A 25,682-nucleotide genomic window follows, 5' to 3' on the forward strand; every position below is an offset into this window, starting at 1 on the left:
CCGCCGGTGCCGTGCTGCCGAGACGTGACCCCACGGACAAATGGTCGGAGGTGGTGGGACGCAGGGAGGGCCGGAGAAAGGCGGCGGCTGCTGTAACGATAGCACCGCCTAGGGCGGCGAGCGCAACGCCGCGACAGCCGACGCTCGCTGGGAAACACGAGGCTAACCGTCGTCCTCCGCGCGTCCCTAAAAGAGCTGCGGTCACCCTGACTGTGACCCCACGGAGTCAGACATCCCATTCGGACGTCATGCGGCAAGCTGCGGCTGGGGTCCGGTTGGCGGATGTCGGAATTAGCGACCCTCGCTACAGGAAGGGGCAGACAGGGTCGTCCGTGCTGGAGGTCGCCGGCCCTGACAGCGCCGCTAAGGCTGACGCCTTGGGGAGGTTTTCCGTGGCACGGACGTCCGAGTGTCGAGGCCCGTCAAGACCACCGAAATGCGATTGACTGGCCTGGACGAATCCGTGTCAATCGAGACCGTGGCTGCGGCGATTGCCGACGTCGGCTGTTGCGGGGTCGCGGATGTCCGTACCGGTGTAATCCGCCGGAACCGGTCTGGCCTCGGCACGGTATGGCTGAGGTGTCCGCTCGCCGCTACGAAGCGGTTGGCTGCGGCCGGCTTGGCTGGTCGTCGGCCAGGGTGGAAGTCCTCTCGGCCCGTCCCCTCCGGTGCTACCGCTGCCTTGAGGTGGGGCACGTCCGCCAGAAGTGTCCCTGTGACGCGGACCGTGGCGGACGGTGCTACAACTGCGGTGGCACGGAGCATAGGTCCCGGGACTGTGTGGCGGCCCCTAAGTGCCCGGTGTGCACCAACCTGGGTAGGCTGGCGAACCACCGTCTGGGCAGCAAAGGCTGCGCGCCTCCACCGTCCCGACGTGGGCGTAAGGGACGCGGAGCACCTACAGCACCGGCAGCAACGGCGACTTCGTCGACATTGCCGAGGGTGAGCCAGCTGACGCGTTCGGCTGGCTACTCGCCTCCGGCGCCACTAGCGCCAGCGGAGGAAGAAGGAGGATCCGGCCGGGGGGAGGCCATGGTCACGGACTAATATTCACCGCCACGGTTAGGATCCTCCAAGCCAACCTCAACCACTCGGCACGGGCACAGGACCTGTTTGTCCACAGCCTGGCCGAGCTGGGGGTGGGGTTGGCAGTCGCCGCGGATCCGTACCGTGTCCTGCACCGCCCCGATTGGGCGGGGGACGCGCTGGGCTCCGTGGCGATAGTTAGTGACAGAGCCGCGCCCATGAGCGTCTTGACGCGCGGGCGCGGCTTCGTCGCGGCGCTGTATGGGCGCCTCGCGGTGGTCGGAGTTTATGCCCCTCCGAGCATGCCCCTTGCGTCATTCGAGACGTTGTTGGACGGGATCCGGGACTTTGTGTCCCGCGACTCGACCCGTCCAACACTGATCCTGGGGGACTTCAACGCGAAGTCCACCCTTTGGGGAAGCCCCAGGACTGACGCGAGGGGTGATGCTGCGGAGGAATGGGCGGCGAGCGCGGACCTTCGGCTGCTCAACCGAGGGTCTGCGAGCACGTTCGTGCGGTGGCAGGGAGAGTCGATTGTCGACCTCTCTTGGGCAACGCCCCCCGCCGCACGTATCGTGTCGGGGTGGAGGGTGGCGGAGGAGGTGGAGTCGCTCAGCGACCACCTCTACATCGTATTCAATGTTTCCGCCACCCCTCGACACCGCCCCGCTCTCCGCCCGGACGACCGCCGCGTAGATGGGCGCTCAAGCGCCTGGAGGAGGACGCGCTGATGGCAGCGGCCCTCGCCGTGTCCTGGCCGGGGGTTCCGGCCGGATCGGTCGCGGACGTCGATAGGGAGGCCGAATGGCTCTGGGAGGCAATGGCGGCTGCGTGTGACGCAGCCATGCCCCGGGTCAGGAAGCCCCCTAGACGGGCCACGTATTGGTGGAGCGACGAGATCGCTGCGCTGCGTGACGTGTGTCACGCGGCGCGGCGCCGCTTCACCAGGGCCCGCCGTCGGCGGAACCGCGACTTGGCGGGGGAGCGCGAGCTCTACGGGGTCTACCGACGAGCGACGGTGGACCTCCAGAGCGCCATCAGGGAGGCCAAATCCCGTGCCTGGGGTGAGCTCCTCGAGACGTTGGACCCTGACCCGTGGGGGCGCCCGTATCGCGTCGTCCTCGGACATGTGCGGCCGGCGGGGCCCCCGGTCACGGAGTCTCTTGACCCCCATGCTCTCGAGCGTGTCGTTGAGACCCTCTTTCCGGACGATCCGGATGAGGGCTCGCGGCCGCTCGAGCCGGCGGACCCGTCCAACTGGTCCGCCGAGCTGGGGGTCACGCAAGAGGAGCTCGCGGCGGCCGTCAAGCGCCTCGGGGCCAATAAGGCTCCGGGGCCTGACGGCATCCCCGGGTGGGCGCTGAGATTGGCCTCACGCGTCCTCGGGCCTCGACTCATGCGGCTGTTTGACGGCTGCATGATGTCGGGGCGGGTCCCGCTTCCCTGGAAGCGGGGGCGGATGGTTCTCGTCCCCAAGAAAGGAAAGCCCGCGGACTATCCTTCCGCGTACCAGCCGATATGCCTCCTCGACGAGGCGGACAAGCTCTTCGAGCGCGTGCTCGCTGCCCGCCTGTCGAGGGGCATGTCCGGCGGTGGTCCCGGTTTGGCAGACTGCCAATACGATTTCCGCGAGGGACGGTCTACGCTAGACGCGATAGACCACGTGCGCTCCCTCGCGGACCGAGCAGTTTCCCGCGGTGGTGTGGCGTTGGCGATCAGTTTAGATATCGCCAAGCCTTTAACACCATCCGCTGGGACACGATCTGGGAGGCACTCCGAGACCACGGGTTGCCTCCGTACCCCAGGACTCCGGGGTGTGCGTTTTGGCAATTCCCCCGCGTTAAAAAAAAAAAAAAAAAAGGAGAACGACTTCAGGCAAACAAAGACACGGTGGTCACAAAAAGGTGCGCGACGCGGACGCGTCGTCCGCATGTACATGCGTATATTCTTACGACACAGAGAGCATGGATGCGCCGAGTCATGAAAAGCATCGAAATTTTCAACAGATAGTAAAGTAGGATACGGACTAGGAGTGTCCTGTCAGGGGAGCATGTGAGTGTCCAGTACTCGGGATACGAAGACGGTCCGTGAAGGGGGGAGATGGAGGAGTGAGCGGGCAAAGTTTGACTCAAACACCCAGTCACAAAAACCCTACCTCAGACCCCCCGAACAAGGACATAATTGAGCTGCGGGACCTGCCGAATCCGGACGGAGGCGATGGGCAAACCACTGATGGGACCGGGAGACCACACTCTTACAGCTGGACCATGGAGTCGGTGGCCAAGGGCGTGAGGCCATACCAACCTAGAGAGGACATACACACGGACCATTCAGGGATGGAGACAAGCCATAGACGACAGGATCGATTATCCGGGCCGGAAGGACCTGGGAGATTTGGGCAAAGCTTCTCACGAAGCTCTATCCGCAACTACCTAAACTACGTACCGTGTGGCACGGGTGCAATACCGACCAGTGGAGCATATACTGGTACATCGAATCTCGAAAGGATGGCGGCCATTACTTTGCGAGATATCGGCCCGAACAACCCTGCGACCATCGTATTTCAGGAGGCAATCCATGTGGATGAAGCACCGGACGTAAAGCATGGCACTGCTAAAATCAGGCCTCATCCGTAAGGGCACGTGTCGCTAAAACCATGACCCCGGAATGACGTTAGTTAGCGACGGGTCATGGAACGCTTGGCAGACGTTGCAACGTACCGTGTTACGTCCGACAGAGAGAGCATCAACCCTAGGGCGAGAGTGCATTTTATAAGTAACCCAGAACGTGGGTGGTGGTCCCTGATGAAACTGATATTCACCCTCTCGAGGGGAATTTCAGAAAAGTCCGATGGGTCATTATTTTGCGTCGCGTTCCTAGCATTTTTCCGAGGGCGGGGGGTAAGGGGCAGAATAGGTCGGTGGAGTGGGGAAAACGTTAAAGGGCGCAATCTACTTTAATCGTCTTTTGGCTATCTTAAATGCACACCCAGCTGTAGTGAGATGGAATTCAATGGCGATGAATACATTTATAGAAAATCGCACTATCCGGGGGATAAGATCGTGCGAACCCGGTCACATCCCTATTAGGGGCTAGTTAGCAAGGCCTCCCTATCTACCTACTAATTGGAGCACCGGTGCTTCCTCCTTATCCTGTGGGACGGGGGGTTGTAGCTTGAAAGGTGTACGCAGAGGAGGGGGGATTCCTGAGCTATTCGGGACATAGACAGGTCATGTTAGAAGGTTGAAATAAGCGATCTAGATCTCTCTCGTTTGGAAGAAGTATCACGATGATATCCCCATTTGTACAGACTCGGTCTACGGGTGAAGATAAGAGTGAGCTAGAACTCACCTTGAGGAGACGAAAGATCGGTTGCTCCGACGTCCAACTTCATAGCTCTAGATTTAGGTAGGGATAGGACGATCCTAATGACACTCCGCCCCCGCACGAGTACTTCCCGACCTCCAAGTGACCCGGGTCTAATAAAGTTGGAACGGTTGAAAAGTCAGAGTAAAAAGCTCCCCGGGTAATGCCTACCCTAGTCCCAATTGCGGGACTTTACGAAAGCTAGTGCGCATGAGCCGAGCTAAGGCTTTAGAGGGCGATACCGAAATCCTCTACCGGGGGATCACGTTCCTAACTAACTAACTAACTAGGGCCACCGACCGTTTGGTAAATTTATTTCAAATACTGAAATAAATGTTGAACTGAATGTTAATTTCGCGTAAATTTCAATAACTCCGAGACTATGTGGTAGAAGGTCTTTCTCTTACATTACTTTTTCCCCTAGCGGAAGCCGAGTTTGCTTGCGAGGGTACAAGCACAACGCTATCGCGAGAGTTCAGCCGGCAGATTCACGCTCTGATTCGTCGGGGATTTTCGTTAATATCTCATTAACAAAACCTCGAAGAACTTTTTTGCTAAAGAAAAAGTTGTTTCAAATCATTCCGGGAATCGCCCTTTTTAAGAACTTACACTTATTTTGGGGCACCATCATAAACCAACTTAGAGAAAATGATACATCAAAAAGTGTCGCTGGCTTCCGAACTATTATGGACAGTAATGCACGTTAAACTGTTGCATATTGTATCAGATTTGATTTTCATATTTTACACATAATAATTGTACAGCGCACGGTTATACGTGACCTAGATACATCTATACATAATTGGAGGACAAGGAATTTCGTTTCGGACAGCCCATGGAAGTCAGACGTAATAACGATGGCGGTATGGTAAAGAACTAAAATTGAAAGTTCTGGCACGAATTTTATTCCGAGATTTACAACAAAAATGTCTCAACTAGTTAAAATGCCGCTTAATTCTGGGATATGAAACATTGACACGTATATTAACATAGGTAATACAAGATGATGTGGACAATTGAATAGTTTGCAATGAGAACTGATAGAATAGATTCATTCTCTATTTACTTAGTGTTGTGTTTGCGTGTTCGGATAGGCCTGCTGTGCTTCCCAGAGAGGCGGGTTTCCTCAATAATCTAAAGACAAGATTCATTTTAGCTGATAAATGGAACAACTAATCCTCTCTGGGCAGCCCATACTCAATTACTATTTTTATCACTTCTATCATGATATTATAATTTAGGTACAATCTTAATTATTCAATATTAATGAGAATATTAATAATTATATTTTTATTTTTTTTTGTTTCTGCATGAATTAATTATAGATCGTAATTATAATTACTTTATAAAGTTTCCTTACACTAAGAGTCGTCAGACATGAAGGAATTTTGGGATTTTAGCTCCTCCAGCGTTTGTATTTGCTGACGGAGAAATAATATCCTGAAAGATCGAAGAAGATACATTAAGCATGGCTGTTCGACGAAGAACAAATTCTGTAAAGCAATCGAACGGAAATACCTTTGTTCCTGTAAGGTTGCCTGAATTTCTGTCAGCCTCACTATCGACCGTGCCGTTTTTAACTCTGCCGACACTCTTGTACACTGCAAGCTTCCCATTGTATGTGCTTCTTCGCTAAGTTTCTGTGCCTGCAAGTCCAATTCGTTCACACGATAGAATGATTTACACTGGACCGTGGATATTTGTGCGAGTACGTACGTATGTATCTTTACAGAATAAAGTTTCAGGCTCCTTACAGTGTGTAACGCATCGGGATCCCAAAAAAACATATCATACAATATACAAGCATATAAGGGTGGCACACATAACTCTTAACAGCTCAATATCTCGAAAACTATGCCATCGATTTTAAAGTTCTTGGTCTTAAATTGCATGAAACTGAAGGGCCTTTCTAACTACATAAACGTGAAGTGACCACCCTTTCCCCTTTAAGGGGGAGTGGGGGTACCTTTATAATTTTAAATGGAACCCGCTATAAAACGTTAGATATTTAGATTCTACAGGAAAAAAACAAATTTTGTCTGAAACATTTTTTTGTCAGATATTTCCATGATGAGATATAACAGTTTGCGCTTCAGTGACTCCCGAAATGTTAACAAATATTGGAACAACTTTGATGTTTCGACTAAATAAATGTTTACAAGCCCGTGGTGGACATTTTGAACATTTAATTTAAAGAACATTTTATTTCTTCACAAATAAGCGAAGGACTCAAGCGCGTATAATTCAATAACGCAATTTCCGAGCGCTTCAAGTAAGTACATACAAGTCGAAACTTCAAACTGTTATATCTCATCATGGAAATATCTGACAAAAAAATGTTTCAGACAAAATTTACTTGCTTTTTCCTGTAGAATCAAAATATGTAACGTTTTATAGGGGGTTCCATTTAAAAGTATAAAGGTACCCCGCCCCCCCTTAAAGGGGAGGGGGGGCACTTCACGTTTATGTAGTTAGAAAGGCCCTTCAGATTCATGCAATTTAAGACCAAGAACTTTAAAATCGATGGCATAGTTTTCGAGATATGAGCTGTTACGAGTTATCTGGGCCACCCTGTATATTCAAGGACGAACAAATAATGCTGTATATACTTTATTTTATATTATAAATAAAAAAGCCTGTTCCGGCTATACAAACATCATGCGAGCATATATTTTCTAATGCAGGAAATAGTGTTACAGTAACTAAATCAAAATTATAACCGGACAATGTTGAGAAATTATATTTTTTGCATTATAATTTAAAATAAAGTATATGTATATAATGTTACTCGATCATCTTTGAATGTACCTGTGTATTGTGTATGATATGTACTACGTTTACTTTCGTGGTCTCAGTACGTTCATACGCAGTCAGATAGTTTTGGAATCCCAATACGCTCGTATTGAGATCTCGGAAACACTTCTCGGATCGATGCTCATGCGGATTCTGAATGAATCGCGCACTAGCCACGAACGAGCATCGCGCGAGTAAATCAGCCCACATTTGATGTTCGTTTGGGAAAAATTCTCAGGCGTATACGCGGCCCTACCCGTACACAGAACATTCCCTGTTTATTTATGACTAGGTTGAACGGAAGGTCTTTTCTCTTTTTTCAGGATAATATAAACAAAATTGTCAAAGGTGATATGCAAAAATGATTTTCTATAAATTGGTCGATTCATGGAGAAGCTCAGTGAGTTCAAATGCATTCTTAACTCTTTGACTGTGGACTGCTCAGAAACAAAACGTATCAATCGGGTAGCGTCCACTATAAATGAACGTCAAGCATTGGACACCAGTAACTGCTGCTCGCAGTCAAAGAGTTCAAATACTTTGTCATTCGAAAATGGTTGGAAAATTTTATGGGTGTATTCCTCGCTCGCAGATCATAAATGAAAAAAGAAAACTGTATTGAATGTTAAACTACGTACTTGAAAAAGGCAATGGTAAACATTAGAGTAGACACTTAAGTCTACGAATATCATTTATTTATATCACTACCAAACCATGGAAACGTAAACAAGATTTGAAACATAAAACATTTCAAATTCAAATAACGAAATGTTTGTGAAGTGTCAGCAACATAGCAGGATACAATTTAGAAAAAAACATATTTCAAATACTATTTAAAATAATACATGTTATACAGTTTAAACAAAGTAATATTTTAAATAGGAAGAGAAATTTCGCAAAATGGAACTCTCATTTTAATAACCTGAAACATACAGTGAAATACCTTAATCTTAAATTTTAAGTATGCATTTCAAATATTCCTTGACATTGAGAATGGGATAAGGGAAAGTGTGATTTAAACAAGAGATAAAAAAATCATTTACACCCACAAACAAAAATTAAAATAGAATAGACTACTTGCTACTTAAAATATACAGGGTGTCTCAGCTAACTTGATCACCTCGAATAATGACTTAATGGTACAATTTAGGGTTAGGGTCATTCCACGCGAAATCGGACACTTTGGAGCACCATTTCGGATGTTGTCCAAATTTGGACATGTTGTAGTCTTTAGCGATATATAAACGTATCTCGAAGGATTTTTAAAAATTTTTTTAACTGTTGATTATACGGCTGTTTGAAATGTAGGGTCAACCTTTTTTTCAATAAACCGTAACTATTGAACTAACAAACTGATCAAAATGAGCTTTGTGGGTATTACAGTGGAGGCATAAGAGCACCAAATAAAAATGATTGCTTACTATCTGGAAGCTCCATAGGTGCTCCAACTGATGCCCCTCAACTTCAACACAGCGATGCAGTTTGTTTCTTAATGAAGAAACAGCATTTTTAATTGTTTCTGAAGTAAGTATATCACACGCTTCTTAAATTCTTTGTTTTATATTTTTTTGTGTCGTTGGTGCTGTAAAATACACTTTATCTTTTAAAGTTTCCCACAAGAAAAAGTCTAGTGGCGTAAGATCCAGTGAACGCGGTAGCCATGGAAGCTCTCCACCGCGACCGATCCCATCGATTCGGAAATTGTCTCTGCAATGCTTGTCGTGATTCTTTTGCATAATGTGCAAGACAACCATCATGGTGAAACCAAATTGATAGGCGGATATGTAATGGTACATCTTGTAACAGACCTGGTAATATCTCCGTAAGAAAACTTGTGTATTTTCGTCCTGTTAAATGTCCATCAATGAAATATGGTCCAATTATTTTAGCATTCAGTATACCACACCACACATTGGTACTTCATTGTCGTTGGTGATCAACTCTTCTAATCCGGTGAGAATTGCTTTGTGACCAATAATGGATGTTTTTTTTAATTAACATCCTCTTGGTTCGTAAACGTCGCCTAGTTCGTAAATAAACATTATGTAGGAAAGAATCACTTCTGTATATTTATTGGAACGGTTTCTGACAAAATCGAACGCGGTTTTCGAAGTCGGTTCCATATAACTTCTGATGAAGTTGCACATGATATGGATGAAATTTTTCAGTTTGAAGAATTCGATGTACACTAGCTGAACTAATTCCCGAACCATTGCTATGACAGCAGTAGCATTACCTTTATTAACAATGGGTTTGGTACGGTTACGTTTAGTGATATGGAAAGCCCCAGTTTTTCGAAGGCATTGACAACCTACCTTTCAAACATACATCGAGATGCTGGATTACGCTGAGGATATTTTTCAGCAGATACATTTCTTTCGCTCTTGTTGCCTTTTTACCGCAAGCACCATAAACTGGCAGCATATCTACACACTCAATATTACTGTATTTCATTTTCAATTGTATTTGATTTGCATTTCCGAGGACTCGCAAATGCACATCGAAGATACATATCTTCTACAATACTGAACTAAATGTTAGGAAAGCGACTGTAGTATACTATAAGTCGATAACATTTCTATTGATAAACATTGACACGTAAACGGGTTGTGTTAAAGTTGTGGGCCATCAGTTCGAGCACCTACCCGTAGCTTCCAGATAGTAAGTACGTATTGGAAATTATTTCATTAAGATCTCGTTAACTACTGTGTTTACGATGTATGAAGGTCAACACATTTTTACTCAACATTCGATACTTTATCGAGCTATGGTACAAAAAAATTGGTCAACCGTTAAAAAAAAATCAAGAATTTTCTCCTATGCCTCTCACTCTAATAGTCTCCAAACTCGCACCCGACAAAGGAAAACGTCCTTACGTTTCGTTATCTCCCGAGTAAACGCGGTAGTAGGAACCCGTTCCCACGGTGTGGTGATAAAAAAACTAGGAAGCGTGACACAACCTCAATCGTCGGAGATTTTCTTATATGGAAATTTTATAGTATCCCCATCAATTTCTGGGCCTGTATAAACCTGTAGATTTCAACCCTCTGGAGATCAGAACTATACCGTCGCCTTTAGAGTCACGTCGCGTTACGTTCTTGTGAGTTGGTCATTATGTTAGTGAGATCGGGCTAATGTGTTCCCTTTCGAATCCAGTTAACCTTGTAATAAACCGCGAACACTTTGTTTGTAATCCGGCTAGAATTATTATTTTGCATCATTCCGTAGAATCCACTCGTAACCCCCGCATCGCCAGTGCGTTAACACCGAGCACACGTTCATTCGGTAATAGTTATTATTTTCTTATTACTTACTACTACGCGACAACACTACACAACACATTTGTAACCAAAGACTGATTAGTTAATATACAGTTAGTTTATACATCTGTGTAGTTAATTTTGAACCCATAACACAATCCAGAAATCATTAGTATTATCGATATACTAGTTTCCTCTAGTTAAAAATAATATAAGACAGAAGTTACGAGGCACCAACTAATATTTCCTAACGGCTCCCGGATTTCGCATCAGGTTCGTCTATGCATTACATTTATCCAAGAGTATTTCCAACCCAGTGGCTTCCCGATTTCGCATCGAGTTCGTTCACGAGTTTCACCTTCCTGCAGCTCCCTGATTTCGCATCAGATTCGTCCTCGCTTTCAAACATCCTAGCGGCTCTCTGGCTTTACTAACAAACTGATACCATATTCCTTGAAAAACCTACACTTGCCGGTCCCTCGCGTTGCTACGGCCCGGGCTCGTAACACACAAGAGAAGCACGTACCTTATAGGATGTGCCCCTTGATGCCATTTAAGTTCCACGCTTCAAAATTTTCATAAAGCGTACTGTTAAGTCATTATTCGAGGTGATCAAGTTAGCTGAGACATCGTGTATATAACTGTGCCAGCCTCTAGTTCTATTCCAAGTAAAGTTAGAGAAAAATCGTAGAAGAGAACTTTGCATTATTAAACAAAGTCTATCATCCGACTTATTACTTTTTTTACACAACCGCGTCACTGTACTTGCAAACTGCAATTGCGCGTTTTAAAAAAAATGGAACACTTGATTTTTTTTACATAAACGGATTCTTCGTGTCATGTTAAGAAAGTTCACTTTTTACATAATTACTATCTTTGCGTTGCATCATCACGCCATTACCGTATTTACTAAAACGTGTAAAAAATGTTTTGAATTTAATGTTGAAACGTTTCAGGACTTGTTTTAAGTTTTCGAGAAAAAGAATGACATATATCTCGTAATGTAATGTGTTCTCAATGACCTTACCTTTACCTTTCCTACGCAGAGAATGGCAAATGGAATCAATTTATGCGAAAAAATGTGTTCCATTTCTAAGAAACGTGCAATTGCAATTTGCAAGTGCACCGATACACTTGTAAATAGATAATACGGTTGGATGATAAAGCTTATTAAACAGTGCAACATTTTCATCCACGATTTTTTTCGAACTTCACGTGGAACAGAGCTATAATCAAGAATATTAGAAAACATTTCATGCTCGTAAAATCTTTAAAGAAAGTAATAAAGAACAATGAAAGATTACACTATGAGATTGAACGATTTCGTTTCCATAAGAAGAATATTATGACGTGTTGCGATTAAATCCGAGATACTATCCGTTCAGCCTAATATACTTAAAAATATGTGTTACCTGCTTTTCAAGGATGTCAGCGGGAAAGGCACGCACATGTTGCGTCAAATCTTCTCGATAGTGATTGGCAAGCGACGGTGTTAAAGAAGGTGTTAAGGGAGGCTGTACTCTCGACAATGCTTGTAAACCTGTATTACTTAAATTGCCGAGAGAACCTAGCGTGCTAAGACTTTGTAACGAGCTAAGACCTTGTACTCCGGAATTCGTTCCCCCAGGGCTTGTTACTGCGAAGAAAAAACAAAGATACAGATGTGCTACATGAAATTTGCATATATGTACGTGTTATTACTGTTGAAATTTTGGGGTGTAAACCGTATCCTTACCAAAAAATTATCCCATCAATCTAATGAAAACAAGCATTGCAGCTAGCTTCGTTAACCTCTTCAGGTAGTTCGTACCTGACTCTCCAGTCAATGAAGCATTATATTAATAATTGGTATTAAACACCCACTAATACATTTTAACAATGTTTAAAAATTACATCTATGAAATTCAACGACATTTCCATTGATCATTCATCATTATATTGTAGATAAAAAATATAATTTGGTTAGTCGTATGACTCCACGGTGCTTCTTTCTGGTACGTTTGGCAACATTGCTTTTGCACGCATATCTATATACGTGGTGCGTGTTCAGTTTTTCCACGTAGTCAATGTTCAATATTGTTATATGTAAAGTTAATTATATTCTCGTGTATTATAATTTAGAAACTTAGAATTTACTAAAACACAAAATAAATACAATATTTTTTAAATGTATTTATATTTCGCGAGTACGACCCTACTTCAGCAACATTGCCAAGTCCTTCACATAGTCCCAATAACCATCCAATAACCTACATATCCTGGACTTTATTGTCAAATATCTTCCTGAAATGTTCGGCATGGTACAAGATTTAGTTCATTATCAGAAAACTCAGGATTTATAGTTTCAGTGCCTAGTTTTTAGTTAGCACTTCTAATTTTTGCGAATAGGAAAAATTATACTTCCGGTAAGAAATCATAAGACTGCCATAAGAGCTGTGTTGAAAACTTAATTTTTGACAAGCATTTTCTTATTTATTTGATCGGCGATCGAGTCTCAAATTTTTTGTGCGTGTGTATTTTGTCTTAATAAACAATCTGTATGAACTTTATTTAATTATCTAATCTTTCGAATTTAGCACGAACCACCTTAAATGGTCTGAAGTGTTTTATGGGGCATCGTTTCCTGGTGGCGCGTTTTTTTTAGCGCTTGCGTATGTATACGTTATAGGCATGGTGTTAGGAAATATACATGTTTTTAAATGATGCGAATATATCCGTCATAGGCACTGTGATGTATGAATGCAGTTGACGAAAATATCCGTCATAGCCACTTAAGAGATTAAAGACTAAATGACACACTGATACTAATTAGTGTTCAAATACTGTGTACCTGTATATTGATATGGAATCGTGGTTGAATGTTTCGTGATTTGACCCTTGATGAATCTAACTGCAATGTTGGTGAAATATTAAGATAATAATTTGTACAAAAGGCTATGATTTGTGTTTCAAAAGTTTCAACAATAAGTACTGTATAACGCCACGCCATGAAAGCTTCAAATATTTTCTCTATTCCTTGTAAACATACGTTTTCGAGCATCGATGCAATCCTGGGTCTCTGAATGAGTGGGAGTAGGTGGTCCCTCGCTTGTTACCACACCGCTCGTGTCAACTTTCAGCGGCACCATTACGTCGTTTCCACTATTATTCCTGTCTCCGCTTGACGACTGCTAAAAACCAAACACTAATCATTATATTCAATTTCAATTATTATTTAATATCATTTGATACAGCTTCTATCTATCTATCTATACATAAACTAATACTTTTATCTAGAAATTAAAATGGATTCAAGATTGGACTATCGTCATTATAAATCAGCAAAACAATTGGAGCTGCTTCCTGAACCAAGGTTAGGAAACATAGTGTTTACGCTTCTACCTCAAAAAACAATTGCAACTTTTTCATGTCTTCACATACAAACTAAATAACCAACATTGTACATATGTCCTTACTTGTCGAGACAGCAAAATTGCGGCTGTTTGAAGTGTTTGCAATGCTTTCTGCGGTGTAATATCAGGCTGTTCTTTACTGCCTGTGATTTGAGATAATAGTCTGGGTAGGTTTGCTAATGAGACCGGTGGTCCTGGAGCATTGCTATTTCCTTGATGTTGCGTCGGTGAGTTAAGTTTCCCAGGTGTTTGCGGTGTAGATGGCGGATGTGATGTTAGTCGAGGCAATGCTGTAACAATTCATAAATTTAATTCTATAATTATTTCTTACAAAACACAAGAACTAAATACTGTAATAGATGTCTGTGTTCATGAATTCTATCATTTTTATTACTCTATTTACAGGAACACCTTTTGTGACAAGTATTTGTTGAAATGTTAACTAATCATTGATCTATTAATAAACTGTTTTGTTTTATCAACGAATTGTAGATGTTTGTACATATGATTACAGCATATGAGACAAAAACTATAATAAAATCCGATAATACATAATTTAAATAATCACTACGTAATCGCTAAATAAACTAAAACTTAGTTTTCCGAACATGAACTGTATTTGGTCGTAGAATGCAAAGGGCACCGTTCGGAAAGCACGACTGATATTGTTGAACTGATCCTCCCTCGTTAGGATCAATGTGGCGTAATAGGTCGATCCTCACTCTTTCATGGTCAATACTTTTTGGGAAAGAAAAACTGCATCAGAAAGTGTCTTGGAGGTCGCGTTTCTTTTCGTATATTCTTAGAGCAACATCTGTATTTTTTTCTCATACACCACTCGCGGCCTAGAGGCCACTTGGCCACGATGCCGAGGGTGTACGAGTCTGGACATTATAAAACTGTCTTTTGTCTTCTGCAGGACGACCACCCGCGGATTGCCTGAAACGTCTTAGTGCCATCGACGAAGACCTTGCCTATTGTGTTTTCAGCCGTCCCTCTTGACATTAACTTGTAAAAAGAACTTTCAACCTCGAATTCCAACTCCATGTTAGAAATGGTTCATATTACACCGAATGTATGTGTTTAACAATTTTATTTATTTTAGTTACTTAGTTTCTTCATGCATCGTAATGAAGGTGCGGCTAATTTCATCTTAGTTTCATTCTAACATCATTATACGTTTTCTATGATCCATGTTAATTGCATTTTTTTTTTGCGGATACAAGAACTTCAAACACTTGGAGCAAGATCGAAGTGGTACTAAAATGTGCATGCTCTTGCTACTGAAACGGAGCGCGCCGCTGTTTATGCCTGAAATATTGAATATGGACTTACTGTATGTTTTATGTCCATTGCACATTTTATTACCACTTCGATCTTACTCCAAGTGTTTGAGGTTCTAGTATCCGCAAAAATATGCAATTAACATGGATCATAGAAAACGTATAATGATATTAGAATGAAACTAAGATGAAATTTGCCGCACCTTCATTACGATGCATGAAGAAACTAAGAAACTAAAATAAATAAAATTGTTAAACACATACATTCGGTGTAATATGAACCATTTCTAACATGGAGTTGGAATTCGAGGTTGAAAGTTCTTTTTACAAGTTAATGTCAAGAGGAACGGCTGAAAACACAATAGGCAAGGTCTTCGTCGATGGCAGTAAGACGTTACAGGCGACAAGAGACAGTTTTATAATGTCCAGACTCGCACACCCTCGGCATCGTAGCCAAGTGGCCTCTAGGCCCCGAGTGGTGTATGAGAAAAAAATACAGATGTTGCTCTAAGAATATACGAAAAGAAACGCGACCTCCAAGACACTTTCTCATGCAGTTTTTCTTTCCCAAAAAGTATTGACCATGAAAGAGTGAGGATCGACCTATTACGCCACATAGATCCTAACGAGGGAGGATCAGTTCAACAATATCAGTCGTCCTTTCCGAACGGTGCCCTTTGCATTCTACGAGCAAATAGAGTTCATGCTCGGAAAAATAAGTTTTAGTTTATTTAGCGATTACGTAGTAATTATTTAGTAATGTCGCGTATGTCGGCGTTATAAATAGTGCAAATTACTTATTGTAAGTTTTATTCATTATTGTAGGTTTTATTAAGTATTGTAGATTTTATTAATTATTGTAGGATTTATTAAATATTGTAGATTTTATTCATTATTGCAAATTTTATTAAATAATGTAGGTTTTATTAATTATACCGTGTTAAAAATTAGTATAAAAATTAGTGTTAAATAGTTTTAAATTAATTATTTCGAGTGTTAGTTTTGTATAACCTATAGAGTGTTAAACCCAACGGAGGAACAGCTCGCGGGTCTACTTAATCGCGCAGTGTGTGAACATTTTTCGCGGTCGGGACAATAGCGCAGTGTATGGACATTTTTCGCGGACGGGACAATGGCTCAGTGTGTGTGGACACTTTTCGCGGACTTCTGTGGTGTACGTGCGTGTGCGGATTAATTTCATGGATACTCGTGGACAGAACAATTGTTATACGTGAGAACTAGAGGGGGCATTAACCCTCTCTACTCGATAATATTCGTAAGAAGATATTTACATTTCTTGCGCATTTTATCGAGTAATCAGAGTAAATGCGATACAGGTGGATTCGACTCAAATACCGCGAGCACAAGTTATAGGCATCTTCTACGGGGTAAGTAAACAGCTGTTCTACCGACTTTTCCTGCACGTCGTTAAGTCTTTAAAGTGACTGTACGCCCCTAATGAGCCGTGATCCGCTGACACTCCGTGCGCGCGGATTGCCATGATTTGGGTCAATTTTTAAACGCTTCTAACTAATAAACGAAGCATTTTTCGCAATTTCGTTATTCTTGATTTTCGTCTTATTTTGCCTCAAAGAATCACCCGGTAAATTTTTTCCCACTAGTTGTCGAACGCCCTGTATAAATGATAATAACTTGGAATTTTATTTATGAACGGAAAGGCAAATATGTGCCACCCACCCTCCAAAGAATTTCAGCGCTGTATAATGACATTTTTTAAGAATACCAATAGTTTAGAAAAATATCAATTGCACTGATCTCACGGTTGTATACATCATCAACCTATAAAGCTGAGTATCTGTATAGAAGCATAAACATACCAGTGGCTAGCAGAACAGGGCCCTGCGGCAGTGGATCGTGAGTGCAAGAAGTCAGGGGTTCTGAGGTCGGTGTCGAATCACCTGGTGAAATATCCATATCCTGAGCTTGACGCTCCACTCCTGGATCCTCTCTACATTGTTCACGATCTCTTTCACGTTCCCGCTCCCTTTCACGTTCTTTGTCTCGTTCCCTGTCTCTGACAGAAACTTCTTCTCTACTGCTACCACCGCCACTTCCGCTGCACGAGCTCCAATACTCTCGTTTATCGGATTGACGGGATGATTTACCATCTCGCACACTGCTACTGCTATTCGACCGCGAGTTGGAATGTTTATCGTGACCTATAAGCAGAAACAATCGAAGAACAATACTTGTCTATATTGTATTGGATTTCAGACATTCTAACATCTTATGTAGGGGTCATTCTACGTGAAATCGGACACTTTTTGGAGCACCATTTCGGATTTTGTCCAAAGTTGGATATGTTATAGTCTTTAACGATATATAAACGTATCTCGAAGGATTTTTGAAAATGTTTAAAATTGTTGATTTTACAGCTGTTTGAAATTTAAGGTCAACCTTTTTTCAATAAATCATATTGAACTAAGATACTGATGAAAATGAGTTTTGCAGGTACTTACAGTGGAGACATAACAGTTTCTAATTAAAAGTATTTCAGTTAGAAGAAAATATTTTTTAACCATTTATTTTGTAATTGTTTTAAAGAAATGCAATTTTGTAATAGTAGGACCCAATTGAAAAATGTGAAGAAGAAATTGAGGATGTAGTCCTAATTGTCCTCTTTATGGACAAATTTTAAAAAATATGGATATTTAAAAAGTAACCATATGAAAATTGATTGAAGTTAATGCTGCGTCGAAATCCATCGACTCGCCCGGCCGAGCCTTACCGGCGAGCCTAGTACCACACGGCTTGGCCGCTCGAGCAGGTGCAATTCGATGCCGCGTTCACTTCAATTAATTTTCATACGGCCAATTCTAAAATGTCCACATTTTTATAATCATTTTTAAGTCCAAATATCATTTTTAACTGAAATAATTTGTAGTTGGTACTCTTATGTCTTCACTGTAACAACCTGCAAAACTCATTTTGATCAGTTTCTTAGTTTAATAGTTATGCTTGATTGAAAAAAGGTTGACCCCAAATTTCAAACAGCAGTAAAATCAACAATTTATAAAATTTTCAAAAATCCTTCGAGATACGTTTATATATCGCTAAAGACTACAATATATCCAAATTTGCACAAAATCCGAGATGGTGCTCCAAAAAGGGTCCAATTTCGCGGGGAATGACCCGTAGATATTTCGATTTTATTAGTTCTCTAATGAAACACTTAATAGTAAACACAAATTTCTACTTAATTCCATTATTTCCGAACTACCTAATCCACGGAAGTATGAATTCAGAAATAATGTAGGTTTCTAACACACATACACTGATTTAGAAAATTCTATGCATATTTAAAATAAAATATTAGTTGCGTGGTTTTTGAAGTCACATACTTTTAAAAGGACTATTTCAGATTTTAGAAGAAATTTTTTTGGGGGCGACATGTACGTCCGGACGCCAGAGCGTGTCGTGTATAGGCGACATCAATCAATCACATTTTATTTCACCAGTATGTTATTTGTGGTGTTACACTTCGCAAATAATGTCAAAAATATGACAAGAACAATAATAGAAACAGTAAAAAAATATCTCTTTGTTATCTTATGATCTCTCCCCTGAGTTAATAAATAGTAATCATTACTATAAATTTGTTCAGCTCCCTGGGAACATATGAAATTATATATACGCAGCGAACGTGTTAAACAGCAAAGTGTAAACTGGTAACAAATTCGTTATTTATCCAGTTTCATAATTACGCTATTACAATAAGTTAAATCTTGTATAAAATACATAATGATTTAAAAACGTTATATGCAGAAACAAAAGGTCCCACTTGTTTATTTTACAAATAAACAGATACTCTTATATTAGCTATTGTATATTACTTTAGTGTAAAAAATAGATAAAATGTAAATACTTGGTAGATATAAGAAATACTTTAATTAATTATTTTACGAATAAAAAAGTTGAATTTTAGATTTGTATAATTTGAGTAATCAGTGAGGAAAAAGGTGTTAAAAATAATACAGTCACTTTTTATGATTAATCACTTAACGCACACGCCCGGGACGTATATGGAAACGCCTGAATGGTGCATCTGTGCATGCCCGTGACGTACTCGGGCACAGCCGATGTGCTCGCTGCTGGACAGTTTACTTATATATTTTAACTATTTATCTCTATAGATTCCAGCTGCGATATCTTATATTAAAAAATATATATTGACCTTCTAACAGTATTCTCTGTATATTTAATGAATGAACAGTGACAAGTTTCACAGTTTTTATGATAATACCCTTGATTCATTCCTTCAGTCTTTGAATGAACAACATGCAGCAATCATCTTTTTTGTAGTTTCTTCTTTCTGATAGTTTCAGGCTTTATATTGGTGTATACAGGTCACACTCATGTACATTTTTAATTGTGTTTATCATTATAATAAATGTTAATACTCGTAAGAGAAGTAATATATGTTTATGCTCCATCTTGCTCTCCCCTTTCTTTATTTTGCTAGAAGTACTTTGTATGCCACTAATAATGAAACAAAAGTCCTATTATAGCCTCAAACTATAACTTTATGCAATAAAACAAAACATATAATTTTTTTATTGTAAATTATTTTTAAAAACGTGCGCGTTAAGGGGTTGAAATTAACAAGTGCGTTATTTAAACATTTGAACAGTATATTTGCAAGCAATAATTATATGTGCTGCTAAAGTAGTTCGGACATGATATCATAGGAAATTTTTCCTTTTTTGTGAGCTGTCCTATTATTGTTTAAACTATATTAAATTGTACCTAGGATACCCTTTATATTACTGTCACTATTAAAGATTAGTATCCACATAAAGGAACTCTGTAATAAGGAAATTTCTGTAGTGATGTAATATTGTTAGACGTACTTGACCTAGAAGAATAATCATTGGATTGACGCTGTCGATTATCCGTTCGACTGATCCATTCCCGTGGCTTCTCCCATTGAGAGACCTCCGTTTTACAGTTGTAATAATACTTCTTGCCCGAAGAACTCATATGTTCAGACCAATCGCCGAACCTGGCCGAACGTTCCATCGTACCTCCTCGTTCATCACCGCGTTTGTCCTAAACAGACTGTTCTAAAATGTCCGGAAACAATCGAATGGGTGGGAAAATATATATGTACATATTTATTTTATGTACAACATATATGTTTTATGTATACATATAGTTAATATACACATCCGAATTCTAGAACTTGTTCGAAAAACTAAAATTTATATTTGAGAACTTTTTAAAATTTACTTCTTATCTTATTGCAATAACCTAACATAATCGTGTATTCACAAGTACCTATGTGACTTTACTTAGAACATTTAATTGACTAGTTATTCACAATGTTTATTATAGTTATTTAATATTTCGTAATATTATGTTTATTGTTATTTCATGTTTAATGTTCAGTACAAATACTTTTGGATTTCATAAATACTTTGTTTTTTCATTAATTATTAGAAGATATTCACTGACCTGACAAGAATTATGAGACGGTTTTCTCTGAGATGAAGATTCCCGTGACGAATTTGATGATAATTTTATAGGATGTAAAATCTGTAAACACACAACAAATTTATAGAAATACATATTAAATGTACAGCGCAATACCTACAGTAAACAGAAAAAGGATTTGCACACACAATTCTTTTATAAGTAAGCAATGGATTGAATACATTTATAACATATTCGATTGTTTAAAGCTCAACATATTAAGATGTTCATTGAATTTACTAAGATTACTATTTTATTCAAAACATAATAGAACCCTTTATAATTAATAGAATAAACAAATTTCTGTTCAATTCCGATTTTTATAAAATAGGCAAAGGAGATTTATATTTGCATAAATATCTATAATCTATATACATCTAAGATAGATTTATGATCTAATATTTATTCAAAAATCCATAAGATTAATTTAGAAGAATGATTGTGTGTAAATACTTATTCCAAAAGATGCATATTTAATATTTATACTTTAACAATATGCATTAATTAATGCAAGAAATTGCTTTAAAAAAAAATTGAATAATAAAGAAGAGCTGTGACCATATCAATATTATTACACTGCCCATAATTGTACAAGGAAAATCTCAAAATAACTTTAACTCAAAATAAAAGCAGGAATTAAAAATTTGTTCCTAAAACTTTTACATCAATAATATATTACTGGCTGGATACTGGTACATGTGTATACATTGCGTATTTTCCATTTAAGTATAATTCCAAAGGATATAATGAATATTATTGTGAATAAATATTCTCTAGGAAGTTTCTCAATAAAAAAAAGTCCTATTAATTAATACAGTTGAAATTAAAATGAAATAATTTTTTCTGGTTATAATAAATTCGTGTCAGAAAAGATTAATATATCTGATTACGATTATAACGATAGACAGGAAATTTTTTTTTAAGATGGAAAACTCAGGCATAATTTAAAAACGAAAAACCAATATAATGAAAAGAATTAGAAGAAAGATAGTATATTTATTATTTTTTGGATGAGAATTTTGTAGAAAATCTAATAATAATTACAATTTATTCATTAGAAATGTCAATCTGAAATTATTCCACAACTATATATTTTTAAATTACACACGAAACAGCATTTGTTACAGAATTGAGAAGTACGATAAGCAGAATTTGCTCTACTTCAAGTCTAAATAAGTCAAAATAACTAAGATAAAAAATTGATTGTTTTTACCTCTCCACTACTCCTATCGTGGTTGGTCCTGTGTTCTGAATCTCTGCTTTCACGACTTCTCTTGTCTTTTGGGGATCGTGCACAATCTACACATATGCAAGTAATCATGTTAAAGCTGAAAATGTTAAGACATTGTCCTGTTTTTATATTGATGGAGGACAATTTCGAACTTTTAATTCTCGATTCTGTCATAGCCCAGACACATTGTAAACAGTTTTAAAAATGAAAACTATTCTAAACCAGAAGAATACAGAAGAATCTTTTAATACTTGGTTTGTATCTCCTATACACTCTATTTTAATGATGTATAATTCAATTTATTACTGATGTAACCAAAATAGTTATAAAATTATACTTACTGACACAATCATAGAATTTAGGGATTGTACAATGAATAATATTGCATCTTTCATGATAAAACAGCTTTAATGTAAAGTATAATGGAATACTAATAGATAATAATCGATAACTATACTAAATGATAATACTAATAGATATTATTTAATTCTATAAATGCCATGCTACACTACTAGTGTTATTAGTAATATTCGAAAGACCAGAATTGGTCTTTTTTAAGGGTACCAGATAAACTTCTAAAAATATAATGTTCTCGTTTCAAATCTAAAGATTACAAATAACAGTTCCCTAATAATTCAACTATATGATGTTACTTGTTTTGCTCATGCAAAGTTTAATTTTGTATAACGTGGAACAGTTTTGTTCTGTAAAAATAAAGTTAATATGTAAATTAATTCTTATATTATTTTCATACAATGTATAAGTTACATATTAAGATCTTCATACAATGAAGATAATAGTTTTTAGTGAATTGAAATTTTTATCTTTCACACCATTATTCAATGCACTTTTCCAATAACTCTGAATTATAGTAAAAATGACTCTATTACTTGTAGTCATACAATTATATTTACAAAAGTTTTCAAAGTTTTCCCACACACATTTAGAACACTTCTTGCTGCTATTACATTTGCTAAAACTTGTATCATGCTTATTAATTTAAAAGAACTGTGAAAATTAATTACCAGAATACTTGTCCCTAGAAGAGGATAACTTATAGTCTCTATTTTCTCTCTCCTTCTTGTATAGGGGCTTGGACGTATAGCTTCGAGGACTATCCCTGTCTGTTCCCATGCCCATACCCAAGCCCGTCGCTGGACTATATGAGTTTCCATTTGGGGAATCTCGCATACGACCCTCGTAACGACTGTCTGATGATGTCGTCGATGAGGAGTAGCCACCCTTAGAACTGCTGTACTTTGAGTTCTGTAAATATACAATTTTCTTCATGTTCAATAGTTGTTATCATATTTATGATGTTTGCAAGCATGTAACATGCAATGAAACAAAAACTGTGAAAAATTACTAATATATTCTTGACTTAATAAATTTGTTAATTGTTAAACTTCATTTACACACTAATATCAACAATCTACTAACATATAATTTAGTGCATAATTTATTCATTTATTTGTAAATGACATAAGATAAAAAGTGAGATTAAAAATTTACTATAGCCTTGTTTGTCTAATAAATCTTATGTTGCATAAATATTTCAACAACTTCTTTGAAGTAATTATTAAAATTAACATTACAAACTTATCGTTCGTAAAGAAAAAGAGGAGGAAAAATAATGATTTTTTATTAATAATCTATATTGATTATAAACTTGTTAAATAATGTATTACATGCAAAATAATTATTATTTTCAGAAATATTAACTATTATTATATACAAATTGAGGAAATGAATATGTACTGGAATATGATTGTCTGATTGGAAAAACATCTGGAAACAAAATTTTCTTTGTTTTGAGTATAACATTATTTAACAATTATTGTTTCTATAAAAAATACTAAACGATGTTATTACTCCTTACACAATTTTTGTGGAATAAATTCCATAACTTTATATAAGTACTATGTATATACCAAATACAATTTATTATTTGTATTATGGTTTTTACAAATCAAAAAATTATTATTGAAATTGTAACTTTTATAAACAAATTTCTGTTACAATGTACATATAAAACTGTCAGTGCACTGCTAGTAAGCTGCATAATAAGGAATGAATTATTGATTTTTTGAAAGATAGGTTATGTTGACAAGAATAATTATTTAAAAACAAATTTTACAAGACTCTATCTGTTGCTTAAACAATAAAAGACAGAAATGATTAAACCATACTTATGACACACAATATTGAATTGAACACATTTTTTAAAATCAACGTCATATTCAATGGCTATTACAAATTCTTCAAGAAAAATATGACCAATAACTTCTGTTTCAATATTTATGGTTTAAAGTAAAGGAAAAGTTTGTATATCATGAAGTTTTGTTGCAAACATTTGATAAAAGTGGAATATTGGACATTTAATGATTTTTTAGTTTTTGAAAATGCTGTAACGAAGAAAAAAATAACTGTGATATATTATGTATTTGTAATGAGAGAATTCTTTGTTAGAATTAAAGTGTATCCAATATTTCTAGTGCTTTTGTTTTGCAGGATATTTCGCACTTCCAAGTTATATTATACATTTTATACAAAATAAGTGTTGTAAGTGAGAATATAATGTAAACTTTTTAAAACTTATTTTTAAGCACTTTTCAAATGCACATGAGTAAGTAAGAAATATGCATAAGTAAATCATATTAAAAACACAGAAAACAATGTAAACAAAAATAGAACAATAATGATTTTAAATAGATACTGAATATCAGATTAAAAGTCTGTATTAATTAAAAATACTTCCTAAGGCCAAATCTCTTCAATTGTAATAAATTGTAACTGCAATTAAAGTTCTTGATCCTGCAATATACTTAATACAAAATAAATTCTTTAAGTTTATTACCCTTTACCAAGTTTCACTTGAGATCTTGGTCTCATTTTGATGATTCAAGGCTAAAGTATAAGATTATGACCAATCAAATACATTATAAATTGATGTTTGCAACAGATGAAAACAGTTTTTTCAAAACCACTTCACTCAATGCTAATAAACTATAATTTCAATCCAGAGTCTCAACAACTTGATACATTAAATACACATAATATATTCTTTATTATGTTTTCTTCTACAGTGTAGTAAAAATCTTATTCTTCAGTTTATATGATTGAAGACTACATATGTAGAATGTTCTATCAAGTAGATTAAACCCATAATTAAAGGAAAATATGTTAACCACTCATGCAAAGCTATGATAGTTAAGTTTTTATGTTACACTAAGATGGCACTATTAAGAGATTTGGCTACCGAAAATACGATTTCGAGTAATTCTATTTGAAAATGTACTCATCTCTAATGCAATCGCACCGTGAACGAGTTACCCCCCTCCGAAACCCATGAGATCAATTGGTCGAATGATATTTACCTGATAGGGATGGGCCTGGTGCTTTTCGAAGTACCTGAAATCATAAGAAATAAAGAGTGCGTAAGATCATATGAGAATAAGTATAGGGAAATGGTGAATAGAATGTCCATTGAAAATGATCTCCCGCGAATGGCGGTAGCAGTGATGTCGACGAATAGGTCAGACGGACGGACTTTGGGTGATGAGAGGTGAGGCGAGTATAGAGGTTGGTTGTGTCAGGATTGGATATTTGACGGCGGTACCCTACCCATCGCTGATCCTTTGCGGTTTCCTCGCATGCATTACCATCAATGCCGGTGTCTGTGGGAAATTCGCGGCCTCGGATGTTCCCTTTTTCGGTCGGTTAATGTCATAAAAACAACATTAACGCTTATTTAACAGTCAACTTTCTTTCTACCCGGACGCCATGTCACATACGTGATCGGCCGCTCACGGTCTCTGTAGACGAAACGTTACGGCGA

The 25,682-nt window shown here is 38.8% G+C and overlaps 1 protein-coding gene across 2 annotated transcripts; it reads right to left on the minus strand.

Moving 5' to 3' along the window:
* Positions 1-5,700: 5,700 nt before the first annotated feature.
* On the minus strand, positions 5,701-25,682 carry LOC107192396 (WW domain-containing adapter protein with coiled-coil). Of its 2 annotated transcripts, none has more exons than XM_015581640.1 (12): positions 25,469-25,682; positions 25,222-25,255; positions 22,870-23,110; positions 21,827-21,912; positions 20,596-20,676; positions 19,992-20,190; positions 16,959-17,300; positions 13,901-14,127; positions 13,474-13,612; positions 11,858-12,081; positions 5,911-6,038; positions 5,701-5,832 (listed from the first exon to the last, which is right to left on the minus strand). In XM_015581640.1, exons 1-12 carry the CDS (start codon positions 25,507-25,509, stop codon positions 5,754-5,756), a joined length of 1,821 nt encoding a protein of 606 aa, XP_015437126.1. In that variant the 5' UTR covers positions 25,510-25,682; the 3' UTR covers positions 5,701-5,753. The 2 variants fall into 2 exon arrangements, with proteins under 2 accessions (XP_015437126.1, XP_015437125.1); XM_015581639.1 differs by having other exon boundaries at positions 13,474-13,615.

The sequence above is a fragment of the Dufourea novaeangliae genome, unplaced genomic scaffold (genome assembly GCF_001272555.1).
Source record: "Dufourea novaeangliae isolate 0120121106 unplaced genomic scaffold, ASM127255v1 scaffold345, whole genome shotgun sequence".
Lineage (NCBI taxonomy): Eukaryota > Metazoa > Arthropoda > Insecta > Hymenoptera > Halictidae > Dufourea > Dufourea novaeangliae.